Raw genomic sequence first — 14,091 nt, forward strand, 5'->3', positions numbered from 1 at the left:
TCGCAGAAGTTCGCGGGGGCCGCAGAAGGTCGTGGGGGGGGCGGCAGAAGGTCGTGGGGCGGGCCGCAGAAGGTCGTGGGGGTGCCGCAGAAGGTCATGGGGGGGGCCGCAGAAGGTCATGGGGGGGCCGCAGAAGGTCATGGGGGGGTGGCCGCAGAAGGTCGTGGGGGGGGCCGCAGAAGGGCATGGGGGGGCCGCAGAAGGGCATGGGGGGCCGCAGAAGGTCGTGTGGGGGGGCCGCAGAAGGTTGTGGGGGGGGGCTGCAGAAGGTCGTGGGGGGGCTGCAGAAGGTCGCGGGGGGGCTGCAGAAGGTCGTGGGGGGGGCCGCAGAAGGTCGTGGGGGGGGCGCAGAAGGTCGTGGGGGGGGGCCGCAGAAGGTCGTGGGGGGGCCGCAGAAGGTCGTGGGGGTGCCGCAGAAGGTCATGGGGGGGCCGCAGAAGGTCATGGGGGGCCGCAGAAGGTCATGGGGGGGTGGCCGCAGAAGGTCGTGGGGGGGCCGCAGAAGGGCATGGGGGGGGCCGCAGAAGGGCATGGGGGGCCGCAGAAGGTCGTGTGGGGGGGCCGCAGAAGGTTGTGGGGGGGGGCTGCAGAAGGTCGTGGGGGGGCCGCAGAAGGTCGCGGGGGGCCGCAGAAGGTCGTGGGGGGGCCGCAGAAGGTCGTGGGGGGGCCGCAGAAGGTCGTGGGGGGGCCGCAGAAGGTCGTGAGGGGGGGCCGCAGAAGGTCGTGAGGGGGGGGCCGCAGAAGGTCGTGAGGGGGGGCCGCAGAAGGTCGTGAGGGGGGCCGCAGAAGGTCGTGGGGGGGGGCCGCAACACCGAATGTACGCCATAGATGCTAATTTGCTTACCTGCTCTGCTGCGGGGCGGTGGTGCTCGGGTGCTCCTCGGTGTGGCTCAGGCTGACAAGGCCCGCCGGGTGGGGGCCGCTCGGCGTCAACAGCGGCGAGGCCGTGACGGCGTTTGAGAGAGACGCCATACTGGGGACTGCGGGCGAGTCAGACTTCACCACAGAGCCGGCTGGACAGAAAGAGAGGAGGCGTGGAGGGTGAGTTAGAATCACGGGACCCCCGACAGTGCAGGAGGATCCCATTCGGCCCATCGAATCTGCACTGACCCCTCCAAAAGAGCCCTCGACCCTCCTCCCAACTAGATTTTCCAAATAAACGGAGCAAACGAAATCAAACGAACTGAGGGGCAAATTAAAGGGGCGGTCTCTTAAAGGGATACTGCCATCAAACCAAAAGTGTGATTGGTGGGTTCAATAAGTCACCACAAGCCCCTGCGGTGCCCACCAGGCAGTCGCAAGGGTGCCCGTGTATGCCGCATGCTCCCACTCTGGGCACACTGTTCAATCTCCCCTCCGCCCCCTCTGTTCAATCTCCCCTCCGCCCCCTCTGTTCAATCTCCCCTCCGCCCCTGTTCAATCTCCCCTCCGCCCCCTCTGTTCAATCTCCCCTCCGCCCCCTCTGTTCAATCTCCCCTCCGCCCCCTCTGTTCAATCTCCCCTCCGCCCCCTCTGTTCAATCTCCCCTCCGCCCCCTCTGTTCAATCTCCCCTCCGCCCCCTCTGTTCAATCTCCCCTCCGCCCCCTCTGTTCAATCTCCCCTCCGCCCCCTCTGTTCAATCTCCCCTCCGCCCCCTCTGTTCAATCTCCCCTCCGCCCCCTCTGTTCAATCTCCCCTCCGCCCCCTCTGTTCATTCTCCCCTCCGCCCCCTCTGTTCATCTCCCCTCCGCCCCCTCTGTTCAATCTCCCCTCCGCCCCCTCTGTTCAATCTCCCCTCCGCCCCCTCTGTTCAATCTCCCCTCCGCCCCCTCTGTTCAATCTCCCCTCCGCCCCCTCTGTTCAATCTCCCCTCCGCCCCCTCTGTTCAATCTCCCCTCCGCCCCCTCTGTTCAATCTCCCCTCCGCCCCCTCTGTTCAATCTCCCCTCCGCCCCCTCTGTTCAATCTCCCCTCCGCCCCCTCTGTTCAATCTCCCCTCCGCCCCCTCTGTTCAATCTCCCCTCCGCCCCCTCTGTTCAATCTCCCCTCCGCCCCCTCTGTTCAATCTCCCCTCCGCCCCCTCTGTTCAATCTCCCCTCCGCCCCCTCTGTTCAATCTCCCCTCCGCCCCCTCTGTTCAATCTCCCCTCCGCCCCCTCTGTTCAATCTCCCCTCCGCCCCCTCTGTTCAATCTCCCCTCCGCCCCCTCTGTTCAATCTCCCCTCCGCCCCTCTGTTCAATCTCCCCTCCGCCCCCTCTGTTCAATCTCCCCTCCGCCCCCTCTGTTCAATCTCCCCTCCGCCCCCTCTGTTCAATCTCCCCTCCGCCCCCTCTGTTCAATCTCCCCTCCGCCCCCTCTGTTCAATCTCCCCTCCGCCCCCTCTGTTCAATCTCCCCTCCGCCCCCTCTGTTCAATCTCCCCTCCGCCCCCTCTGTTCAATCTCCCCTCCGCCCCCTCTGTTCAATCTCCCCTCCGCCCCCTCTGTTCAATCTCCCCTCCGCCCCCTCTGTTCAATCTCCCCTCCGCCCCCTCTGTTCAATCTCCCCTCCGCCCCCTCTGTTCAATCTCCCCTCCGCCCCCTCTGTTCAATCTCCCCTCCGCCCCCTCTGTTCAATCTCCCCTCCGCCCCCTCTGTTCAATCTCCCCTCCGCCCCCTCTGTTCAATCTCCCCTCCGCCCCCTCTGTTCAATCTCCCCTCCGCCCCCTCTGTTCAATCTCCCCTCCGCCCCCTCTGTTCAATCTCCCCTCCGCCCCCTCTGTTCAATCTCCCCTCCGCCCCCTCTGTTCAATCTCCCCTCCGCCCCCTCTGTTCAATCTCCCCTCCGCCCCCTCTGTTCAATCTCCCCTCCGCCCCCTCTGTTCAATCTCCCCTCCGCCCCCTCTGTTCAATCTCCCCTCCGCCCCCTCTGTTCAATCTCCCCTCCGCCCCCTCTGTTCAATCTCCCCTCCGCCCCCTCTGTTCAATCTCCCCTCCGCCCCCTCTGTTCAATCTCCCCTCCGCCCCCTCTGTTCAATCTCCCCTCCGCCCCCTCTGTTCAATCTCCCCTCCGCCCCCTCTGTTCAATCTCCCCTCCGCCCCATCTGTTCAATCTCCCCTCCGCCCCCTCTGTTCAATCTCCCCTCCGCCCCCTCTGTTCAATCTCCCCTCCGCCCCCTCTGTTCAATCTCCCCTCCGCCCCCTCTGTTCAATCTCCCCTCCGTCCCCTCTGTTCAATCTCCCCTCCGCCCCCTCTGTTCAATCTCCCCTCCGCCCCCTCTGTTCAATCTCCCCTCCGCCCCCTCTGTTCAATCTCCCCTCCGCCCCCTCTGTTCAATCTCCCCTCCGCCCCCTCTGTTCAATCGGCCATCCCCCCCCCACCATCTGCAAGTGGGAGACTCTGGACAGCAGCCCAAACCAAACCCCTTCATGATCGAAAAGAGCCCCAACAAATCCACCTTTCCCCAACTTCATTCACCCCCAGTCCACTACTCCTCCGCGACCTCCCTCGCCCACCGACCTTCTTCGCCCCGCCCTCAGCACACGGACCCCCTTCACCCCCGACCTCACCCCTCCCCCTCTAACCCCTCCCCCTCTAACCCCTCCCCCTCTAACCCCTCCCCCTCTAACCCCTCCCCCTCTAACCCCTCCCCCTCTAACCCCTCCCCCCTCTAACCCCTCCCCCCTCTAACCCCTCCCCCCTCTAACCCCTCCCCCCTCTAACCCCTCCCCCCTCTAACCCCTCCCCCACCTCTCCCCTCCCCCACCTCTCCCCTCCCCCACCTCTCCCCTCCCCCACCTCTCCCCTCCCCCACCTCTCCCCTCCCCCACCTCTCCCCTCCCCCACCTCTCCCCTCCCCCACCCCTCCCCTCCCCCACCTCTCCCCTCCCCCACCTCTCCCCTCCCCCACCTCTCCCCTCCCCCACCTCTCCCCTCCCCCACCTCTCCCCTCCCCCACCTCTCCCCTCCCCCACCTCTCCCCTCCCCCGCCGCAACGTTCCTCACACCCCCATCTCCAGACCACCCTCACCCCCCCATCCCGAGACCTCCCTCCCCCATCCCTAGACCTCCCTCCCCCCATCCCCAGACCTCCCTCCCTCCCCCCATCCCGACATCCCTCACCCCCCCATCCCCAGACATCCCTCACCCCCCCATCCCTAGACCTCCCTCCCCCATCCCTAGACCTCCCTCCCCCCATCCCCAGACCTCCCTCCCTCCCCCCATCCCCAGACCTCCCTCACCCCCCCATCCCTAGACCTCCCTCCCCCCATCCCCAGACCTCCCTCCCTCCCCCCATCCCCAGACATCCCTCACCCCCCCATCCCTAGACCTCCCTCCCCATCCCCAGACCTCCCTCCCCCCATCCCCAGACCTCCCTCCCCCCACCCCAGACCTACCTCACCCCCCACCCCAGACCTCCCTCCCCCCCATCCCCAGACCTCCCTCCCCCCATCCCCAGACCTCCCTCCCCCCACCCCAGACCTCCCTCCCCCCCCATCCCCAGACCTACCTCCCTCCCCCCATCCCCAGACATCCCTCACCCCCCCATCCCTAGACCTCCCTCCCCCATCCCCAGACCTCCCTCCCTCCCCCATCCCCAGACATCCCTCACCCCCCCCATCCCTAGAACCTCCCTCCCCCCTCCCCAGACCTCCCTCCCTCCCCCCCTCCCCAGACCTCCCTCCCCCCCATTCCCAGACCTCCCTCCCCCCATCCCCAGACCTCCCTCCCTCCCCCCATCCCCAGACATCCCTCACCCCCCCATCCCCAGACATCCCTCCCTCCCCCCATCCCCAGACCTCCCTCCCCCATCCCCAGACCTCCCTCCCCCATCCCCAGACCTCCCTCCCCCCATCCCCAGACCTCCCTCCCCCCCCCCATCCCCAGACCTCCCTCCCCCCATCCCCAGACCTCCCTCCCCCCCATCCCCAGACCTCCCTCCCCCCCCCATCCCCAGACCTCCCTCCCCCCCATCCCCAGACCTCCCTCCCCCCATCCCAGACCTCCCTCCCTCCCCCCATCCCCAGACATCCCTCACCCCCCCATCCCCAGACCTCCCTCCCCCATCCCCAGACCTCCCTCCCCCATCCCCAGACCTCCCTCCCCCCATCCCCAGACCTCCCTCCCCCCCCCCATCCCCAGACCTCCCTCCCCCCATCCCCAGACCTCCCTCACCCCGCATCCCCAGACCTCCCTCCCCCCCATCCCCAGACCTCCCTCCCCCCCCCATCCCCAGACCTCCCTCACCCCCCCATCCCCAGACCTCCCTCCCCCCCATCCCCAGACCTCCCTCCCCCCATCCCCAGACCTCCCTCCCCCCATCCCCAGACCCTCCCTCCATCCCCAGACCTCCCTCCCCCCATCCCCAGACCTCCCTCCCCCCATTCCCAGACCTCCCTCCCCCCCATCCCCAGACCTCCCTCTCCCCCCCCATCCCCAGACCTCCCTCACCCCCCCAACCCCAGACCTCCCTCCCCCCATCCCCAGACCTCCCTCCCCCGTCCCCAGACCTCCCTCCCCCCCCATCCCCAGACCTCCCTCTCCCCCATCCCCAGACCTCCCTCCCCCCATCCCCAGACCTCCCTCCCCCCATCCCCAGACCTACCTCACCCCCCCAACCCCAGACCTCCCTCCCCCCATCCCCAGACCTCCCTACCCCCCCATCCCCAGACCTCCCTCACCCCCCCCATCCCCAGACCTCCCTCCCCCCCCATCCCCAGCCCTCCCTCCCCCCATCCCCAGACCTCCCTCCCCCCCATCCCCAGACCTCCCTCCCCCCATCCCCAGACCTCCCTACCCCCCCATCCCCAAACCACCCTCACCCCCCATCCCCAGACCTCCCTCAACCCCCCAACCCCAGACCTCCCTCACCTTCACCCTTAACCCCAGACCTCCCTCACCCCCCCAATCCCCAGACCTCCCTCACCCCGCATCTCGCCACCCACCCCCCCCCCCCCCCCCACCCACCCACCCCACCCTCCAAATCGCGAATCCTGCCTCACCTTCCATGGACTGCGACGTCTGTATCGAGCTGAATCCGTTCTGTAAGAGAAAGCAGCTGTCAGGCGGAGTGCTACACGGCCCAGGAGCGGGGAGCAAGACAGAGAGGAGATTGCACGCAATGCTTCGCTCGAGGACCGGGCGATGGGCCGGGGGGGGGGGGGGGGGGGGGGGGGGGAGAGGAGATGGGGTGGGGGCGCCATTACCTTGGCCTGCGTCAGGTCTTTCTGAGGCGAGGAGGCGAGCGAGTTGGAGTACGAGGACCGCTGGTTGGAGCTCTGCTCGTACTGCGGCCCGGGAGCGGCGCTCTGCCCCGTGAACGCCGCCGTCGTGATCGTGCTGGGCTGGAACCCGGAGTCTTGGCTCTGATTGGACGAGATGGTCGGCGACGCCTCGCTGCAAGAGAACGGGAGCGGTGAGAAAGCGGCAGCCACGACCACCGTGGGGGATAACAGATGTACGGGGGGGGGGCCTGGATAGACACGTGGGTGGCGGAAGAGAAATACCAGCGGGAGAGCAGAGGGCTCGTTTTGCATGCGGAGAATCACAGGATCCTGAAAACAATGCAGGAGGAGGCCATTCGGCCCATCGGGTCTGCTTCACAGTGAAGCAGTCTGGGAAGTGTGGCCTCACAGTCAGCGTCACAGTGAAGCAGTCTGGGAAGTGTGGCCTACAGTCAGCGTCACAGTGAAGCAGTCTGGGAAGTGTGGCCTCACAGTCAGCGTCACAGTGAAGCAGTCTGGGAAGTGTGGCCTACAGTCAGCGTCACAGTGAAGCAGTCTGGGAAGTGTGGCCACACAGTCAGCGTCACAGTGAAGCAGTCTGGGAAGTGTGTCCTCACAGTCAGTGTCACAGTGAAGCTGTCTGGGAAGTGTGTCCTGCAGTCAGCGTCACAGTGAAGCAGTCTGGGAAGTGTGGCCTCACAGTCAGCGTCACAGTGAAGCAGTCTGGGAAGTGTGGCCTGCAGTCAGCGTCACAGTGAAGCAGTCTGGGAAGTGCGTCCTGCAGTTGGCGTCACAGTGAAGCAGTCTGGGAAGTGTGTCCTGCAGTCAGCGTCACAGTGAAGCAGTCTGGGAAGTGCGTCCTGCAGTTGGCGTCACAGTGAAGCAGTCTGGGAAGTGCGTCCTGCAGTCAGCGTCACAGTGAAGCAGTCTGGGAAGTGTGGCCTCACAGTCAGCGTCACAGTGAAGCAGTCTGGGAAGAGTGTCCTGCAGTCAGCGTCACAGTGAAGCAGTCTGGGAAGAGTGTCCTGCAGTCAGCGTCACAGTGAAGCAGTCTGGGAAGTGTGTCCTGCAGTCAGCATCGCTGACTGGTTGACGAGTAACTGATATTAGGGACCGTGTCTAAATAGCTGCAACTTAAATAACTGAACAGTTCGGGAATACAGTGAATCAAAGCAGAACTAGGAAATCCAAAGAGCTGAATGGGTGAGTACATTTATATATTCAATACTAACAAGGAGCAGAGAAGATGATCCCTAGTTAGTGCGAGTTAACACTAGTTATTATTTGATATTAAAAGGATAAATTTAATTTAAAGGGTTCGGACATGGCATCAGAGCCGCGGTGTGCTCCTCTTGCTCCACGTGGGAGACCAGGAACATTTCCAGTGCCCAGGGCCAGCATGTGCGCAGGAAGTGCTTCCAGTTGCAGGTCCTGGAAGCCCGGGTTTCGGAGCTGGAGCTGAGGCTGGAGACACTGTGGAGCATCCGCGAGGCAGGAGGGTGCCGTGGGTAGCACGTATAGAACGGTGGTCATGCCGCAGGTTCAGAATCCTCTGACGGGAAGGGAATGGGTGACCACCAGGCAGAGCAAGAGAGCGAGGCAGTACAGGCCAATCCCCTGCTTTGCTTTGGGAGGGGTGCAATGTGCCGTAGGAGTTGGGGAGGTTTGAAACTAATATGGCGGGGAGGGGGAGAACATACGCAAGGATTCAGACCGGGGACAAATCGAGAACAAGAGAAAAATGCACCGATGAGATTAAGAAAACTGATGGGCAGAGAAATCAAGGGCCTGTATCAGATTGAAGTCTTACAACACCAGGTTAAAGTCCAACATGTTTGTTTCAAACACTAGCTTTCGGAGCACTGCTCCTTCCTCAGGAGATTCACCCGAGGAAGGAGCAGTGCTCTGAAAGCTAGTGTTTGAAACAAACACGTTGGACTTTAACCTGGTGTTGTCAGACTTCTTACTGTGCTCACCCCAGTCCAACGCTGGCATCTCCACATCGCTGGATCAGATAATAACACTGTAAAAATAGTAGGGAAGGGACAGGGTACGTTAAAAGGACTGGCCTTACGATTGTGTGCCTGAACGGGTCGGGCTTTCAAAATAAAATCGATGAACAAGTGCGGCACACGGCGCAGTGGTTAGCACTGGGAATGCGGCACAGAGGTCCCGGGTTCGATCCCGGCCCTGGGTCACTGTCCGTGTGGAGTTTGCACATTCTCCCCGTGTCTGCGTGGGTTTCACCCCCACGACTTAAGATGTGCAGGGTAGGGGGATTGGCCATGCTGAATTACCCCTTAATTGGAAAACAAAAAATAATTGGGTACTATTACATAGATAGAATTTACAGTGCAGGAGGCGGTCATTCGGCCCATCGAGTCTGCACCGGCTCCTGGAAAGAGCATCCTACCCAAGGTTACCCCACCCAACACCGAGGGCAATTTTGGACACTAAGGGGCAATTTATCACGGCCAATCCACCTAACCTGCACATCTTTGGGCTGTGGGAGGAAACCGGAGTCCCCGGAGGAAACCCACGCACACACACGGGGAGGACGTGCAGACTCCGCACAGAGAGTGACCCAAGCCGGAATCGAACCTGGGACCCTGGAGCTGTGAAGCCATTGTGCTATCCACAATGCTGCCGTGCTGCACAGATAGATGCCAAGGGACGTGATATCGTTGGGGTCACGGAGACATGGCATCTAGGTGACCAAGGGTGGGAACTAAACATCGAGGGCTGCTCAGTGTTTAGGACGGGGGGGGGGGGGTCAGGTTAAGAAACACCAGGGGGAAAAACACATTCGTCGGGGCGAATATACAGACCCCCAAACCGCAATGGTAATGTCGGGGATAGCATGAGACAGGAAATCAGAGTTTCATGTGAGAAAGGAACATCTGTGAGTATGGGTGACGTTAAACTGCATATAGATTGGGTGACTCATTAGTCACAGTACAATAGCAAAGGAATGTATACTGGTTGGTTTCGTGGACCAGTATGATGAGGAACTAACAAGGGAACAGGCCATCATGGACTGGGTGTTGTGCAATAAGAAAGGATTAGTTGGCAATGTAGTTGTGAGCGAGCCCTTGGGGATGAGTGACCATAACCTTTTTTCAAAATAAATTTAGAATACCCAATTCATTTTTTTCCAATTAAGGGCCAATTTAGGGTGGACAATCCACCTAACCTGCACATCTTTGGATTGTGGGGGTGAAACCCACGCAAACACGGGGAGAATGTGCAAACTCCACACGGACAGTGACCCAGAGCCGGGATCGAACCTGGGGCCTCGGCGTCGTGAGGCAACAGGGTTTCACCCACTGAGTGGCCATAACATGATTGAAATCTTTTATCAAGGCGACTAGTGAGGGAGTTGAGTCTGAGACCAGGGTCCTGAAGCTCGATAAAGGTAACTACGATGGTCTGGAGCATGAGCTGGCTACGATGGACTGGGAAACATTACTGAAAGGCAGGACAGCAGACAGGCAATGGCAGGCATTCAAGGGACGGATAGGTAAACTCCAAAAGTTGTTTATTCCTAGTTGCCTAGAGTAGAAGGGGAACTGGGGCCAAACTATGGCTTACAAGGGAACTTTGAGATCGTATTAGATTCTGTCATGTGAGTGTACCTTTCAGAAATGGATGTTTATAAATGGGTGTGTATATCAATATCTGTAGTGAGAGTACCTTTAAGAAATGGGTGTTTACTACTGCAGTGATGTCAGAGTGGGTGGAGCTGGGCCGCCTGTCAGCTTTTTACTTTCGTTTTAGGCTGTTTGCTGCAGGGTGTGTTTTAGTTTCGTTTTTAGAGCTGGATAGCTGCAGTCACAGCCAGAAGGTGCCTGAATCTCTCTCTGTAATCTAAAGACTCTAAATCGATCCTGGTGATTTAAAACTATAACAGTAGTGACTTTAACCAGACGTGCTTCTGGTAAAAGATTTTTTAAGTCGTATGGATGTTATAAAGGAAAACTTAAAGGATTACCTAGTGTTGTATTCTTTGAGGGGTTGTATTTGAATTGATGGTTGCTAAGATGTTCACTGTATGTTTTAAAAAGGTTAACTTGAGTTCATGGAATAAACATTGTTTTGCTTTAAAAAATACTTTTCCATTTCTGCTGTACCTGTAGAGTGGACCGTGTGCTCCCCATACCACAATCTAGTAAAAGTTGTGGGTCAGGTGAACTCTATGATACAGTTTGGGGTTCTCTAAACCCTGGCCCATAACAATGCAAAGATGAGGCGTACAAATTAGCAAGAGAAAGCAATAGACCTGAGGATTGGGAACAGTTTAAAATTCAGCAAAGGCGGATCAAGGGATCGGGTTAAGGAGGGGAAAATACTAGTCTCCAGTACCTGGGTGGGAGAGGGGAAGGTATCGGATATTTACCAGGAGCTTTCGGAGGCGGAGGAAACTCCGGTGGAGGAGCTTAAGGGCAACTGGGAGGACGAGCTAGGAGGAGAGATAGAGGCGGGTCTGTGGGCAGATGAAAAAATGAAAATTGCTTATTCTCACGAGTAGGCTTCAGTGAAGCTACTATGAAAGCTACCCGGCTACAATGAAGCTACCCGGCTGATTCCTGGGATGGCGGGACTGTCATACGAGGAGACATAAATCGGTTAGGATTATATTCATTGGAGTTTAGAATAGTGAGAGGGGATCTCATAAACTTGTAAAATTCGGATTAATTTAGTACTCTTTGTCACAAGTAGGCTGACATGAACACTGCAATGAGGTTACTGTGAAAAGCCCCTAGTCGCCACATTCCGGCGCCTGTTCGGGTGCACAGAGGGAGAATTCAGAATGTCCAATTCACCCAACAAGCCCGTCTTTCGGGACTTGTGGGAGGAAACCGGAGCACCCGGAGGAAACCCACGCAGGCACGGGGAGAACGTGCAGATTCCGCACAGACAGTGACCCAGCGGGGAATCGAACCCGGGACCCTGGCACTGTCAAAGCCAGAGTGCTAACCATTGTGCTAGGGTAGATTCAGAAATAATGTTCCCAATGGTTGGGGGGGGGGGTTTAGAAGGTCAGAAGTGGGGATGTTTGCAGTGCAGCCTGGTAGCATTGTGGATAGCACAATTGCTTCACAGCTCCAGGGTCCCAGGTTCGATTCCCAGCTTGGGTCCCTGTCTGTGGGTCACATCCTCCCCGTGTGTGCGTGGGTTTCCTCCGGGTGCTCCGGTTTCCTCCCACAGTCCAAAGATGTGCAGGTTAGGGTGGATTGGCCATGCTAAAGTGTCCTTAGTGTCCAAAATTGCCCTTAGTGTTGGGTGGGGTTACTGGGTTATGGGGATAGGGTGGAGGTGTTGACCTTGGGTAGGGTGCTCTTTCCAAGAGCCGGTGCAGACTCGATGGGCCGAATGGCCTCCTTCTGCACTGTAAATTCTATGAAGCAGTCCGTGTCCAAATGCAGCAAGACCTGGACAATATCCAGGCTTGGGGCTGGCAAGGGCCAAGTTACATCCATGCCACACAAGTGCCAGGCAATGACCATCTCCAAGATAGAACCTACCCATCATCCCTTGACATCCCCCTGTTCACCATCCACAAGACACAAGTCAGGAGTGTCCTCAGTGTCCAAAAAGGTTAGGTGGGGGTACTGGGTTACAGGGATAAGGTGGAGGTGTGGGCTTAGGTAGGGTGCTCTTTCCCAGGGCTGGTGCAGACTCAATGGGCCGAACAGACTCCTTCTGCATTGTAAATTCTATGTCCAAAGATGTGGTTAGGTGGATTGGCCGTGCTAAATTGTCCCTGAGTGTCCAAAGATGTCCAGGTTAGGGTGGATTGGCCGTGTTAAATTGTCCCTTAGTGTCCAAAGATGTGCAGGTTAGGGTGGATTGGCCGTGCTAAATTGTCCCTTAGTGTCCAAAGATATGCAGGTTAGGGTGGATTGGCCGTGCTAAATTGTCCCTTAGTGTCCAAAGATGTACAGGTTGGGTGGATTGGCCGTGCTAAATTGTCCCCGAGTGTCCAAAGATGTGCAGGTTAGGGTGGATTGGCCGTGCTAAATTGTCGCTTAGTGTCCAAAGATGTGCAGGTTAGGTGGGGTCACGGGGATAGGGCGAGGGAGTGGGTCTGGATGGGGTGCTTTTACAGAGGGTGGGTGCAGGCCCGATGGGCTGAATGGCCTCCTTTTGCACTGTCGATTCCAAGTATCCTTTTTCTTAATAAATTTAGAGTAGCCAATTCATTTATTCCAATTAAGGGGCAGTTTAGTGTGGCCAATCCACCGTAAGCCCCTCAGGACTTGGGTCGCGGACACTACCCTGAGGGACTTGGCTCGAGGACACTACCCTGAGGGACTTGGCTCGAGGACACTACCCTGAGGGACTTGGCTCGAGGACACTACCCTGAGGGACTTGGCTCGAGGACACTACCCTGAGGGACTTGGCTCGCGGACACTACCCTGAGGGACTTGGCTCGAGGACACTACCCTGAGGGACTTGGCTCGAGGACACTACCCTGAGGGACTTGGCTCGAGGACACTACCCTGAGGGACTTGGCTCGAGGACACTACCCTGAGGGACTTGGCTCGAGGACACTACCCTGAGGGACTTGGCTCGAGGACACTACCCTGAGGGACTTGGCTCGAGGACACTACCCTGAGGGACTTGGCTCGAGGACACTACCCTGAGGGACTTGGCTCGAGGACACTACCCTGAGGGACTTGGCTCGAGGACACTACCCTGAGGGACTCCTGCAGTGATGTCCTGGGCATGAAGAGGAAGCATTAAGCAGCTTACCTTACAGCGCTGGTGTAGAGGTTGCTCTGGGGCTGGATCACTGGCACACTGGTCGTCGGGGTTGATTCATACTCGGTCAGCATGGGCTCCGAACCAAACTGCAACGCCCCAAACTGCAGGTTTAACCCCGCAATTTCCGCTGAAGCAGGCATCTCCACAGCAGAGGATGGGATCTGTACAGGGGCAGGAGGGACAGACAGTGAGAGAGAGCGTGAACGAGAGAGAGCACGAGATAGAGAGCGTGAGCGCGAGAGAGAGCGTGAGCGCGAGAGAGAGAGCGTGAGCGCGAGAGAGAGAGAGCGTGAGCGCGAGAGAGAGAGAGCGTGAGCGCGAGAGAGAGCGCGTGCGAGCGAGAGAGAGCGCGAGCGAGAGAGAGCGCGAGCGAGAGAGAGCGCGAGCGAGAGAGAGCGCGAGCGAGAGAGAGCGCGAGCGAGAGAGAGAGCGCGAGCGAGCGAGAGAGAGCGCGAGCGAGAGAGAGCGCGAGCGAGAGAGAGCGCGAGCGAGAGAGAGCGCGAGCGAGAGAGAGCGCGAGCGAGAGCGCGTGAGCTAGAGAGCGCGAGTGAGAGCGCGAGCTAGAGAGCACGCGAGCTAGAGAGAGAGCGCTCGCGTGCGAGAACGCGGTGAGCGAGAACACGAGTGAGAGAGAGAGCGAGCTAGAGAGCGTGAGCGCGAGAGAGAGAGCGCGAGCGAGAGAGAGCTAGAGAGAGAGCGCACGCGTGCGAGAATGCGGTGAGCAAGAGCACGAGTGACAGAGAGAGCGAGCGAGAGAGAGCGTGAGCGAGAGAGAGCGCGAGCGAGAGAGAGCGCGAGCGAGAGAGAGCGCGAGCGAGAGAGAGCGCGAGCGAGAGAGAGCGCGAGAGAGAGAGAGCGCGAGAGAGAGAGCGTGAGCGCGAGAGAGAGAGCGTGAGCGCGAGAGAGAGCATGAGCGCGAGAGAGAGAGCGTGAGCGCGAGAGAGAGCGTGAGCGCGAGAGAGAGCGTGAGCGCGAGAGAGAGAGAGTGTGCGAGAGAGAGAGCGTGAGCGCGAGAGAGAGCGCGAGCAAGAGCGCGCGTGAGTGAGAGAGAGCGCTAGAGAGAAAGCGCGATCGCGAGTGAGAGAGCGTGCGCGAGAGAGCGCACGGGCGCGAGAGAGCGAGCGCGAGAGAGAGAGCGAGCA

The 14,091-nt window shown here is 59.7% G+C and overlaps 1 protein-coding gene across 1 annotated transcript in view; it reads right to left on the minus strand.

The window, feature by feature from the left end:
- Nucleotides 1-14,091, minus strand: part of LOC119958600 (ubiquitin-associated protein 2-like) — a gene marked incomplete at its 5' end in the record, with an annotated part of 52,619 nt that overhangs the window by 24,121 nt on the left and 14,407 nt on the right. Inside the window, 4 exons of the mRNA XM_038787080.1 lie at nt 845-1,013; nt 5,960-5,999; nt 6,164-6,353; nt 12,938-13,110. Coding sequence (XP_038643008.1) covers nt 845-1,013; nt 5,960-5,999; nt 6,164-6,353; nt 12,938-13,110 — 572 coding nt within the window. The remainder of the gene's footprint in view (nt 1-844; nt 1,014-5,959; nt 6,000-6,163; nt 6,354-12,937; nt 13,111-14,091) is intronic.

The sequence above is a fragment of the Scyliorhinus canicula genome, chromosome 30, assembly GCF_902713615.1.
Source record: "Scyliorhinus canicula chromosome 30, sScyCan1.1, whole genome shotgun sequence".
NCBI classification, from domain to species: domain Eukaryota; kingdom Metazoa; phylum Chordata; class Chondrichthyes; order Carcharhiniformes; family Scyliorhinidae; genus Scyliorhinus; species Scyliorhinus canicula.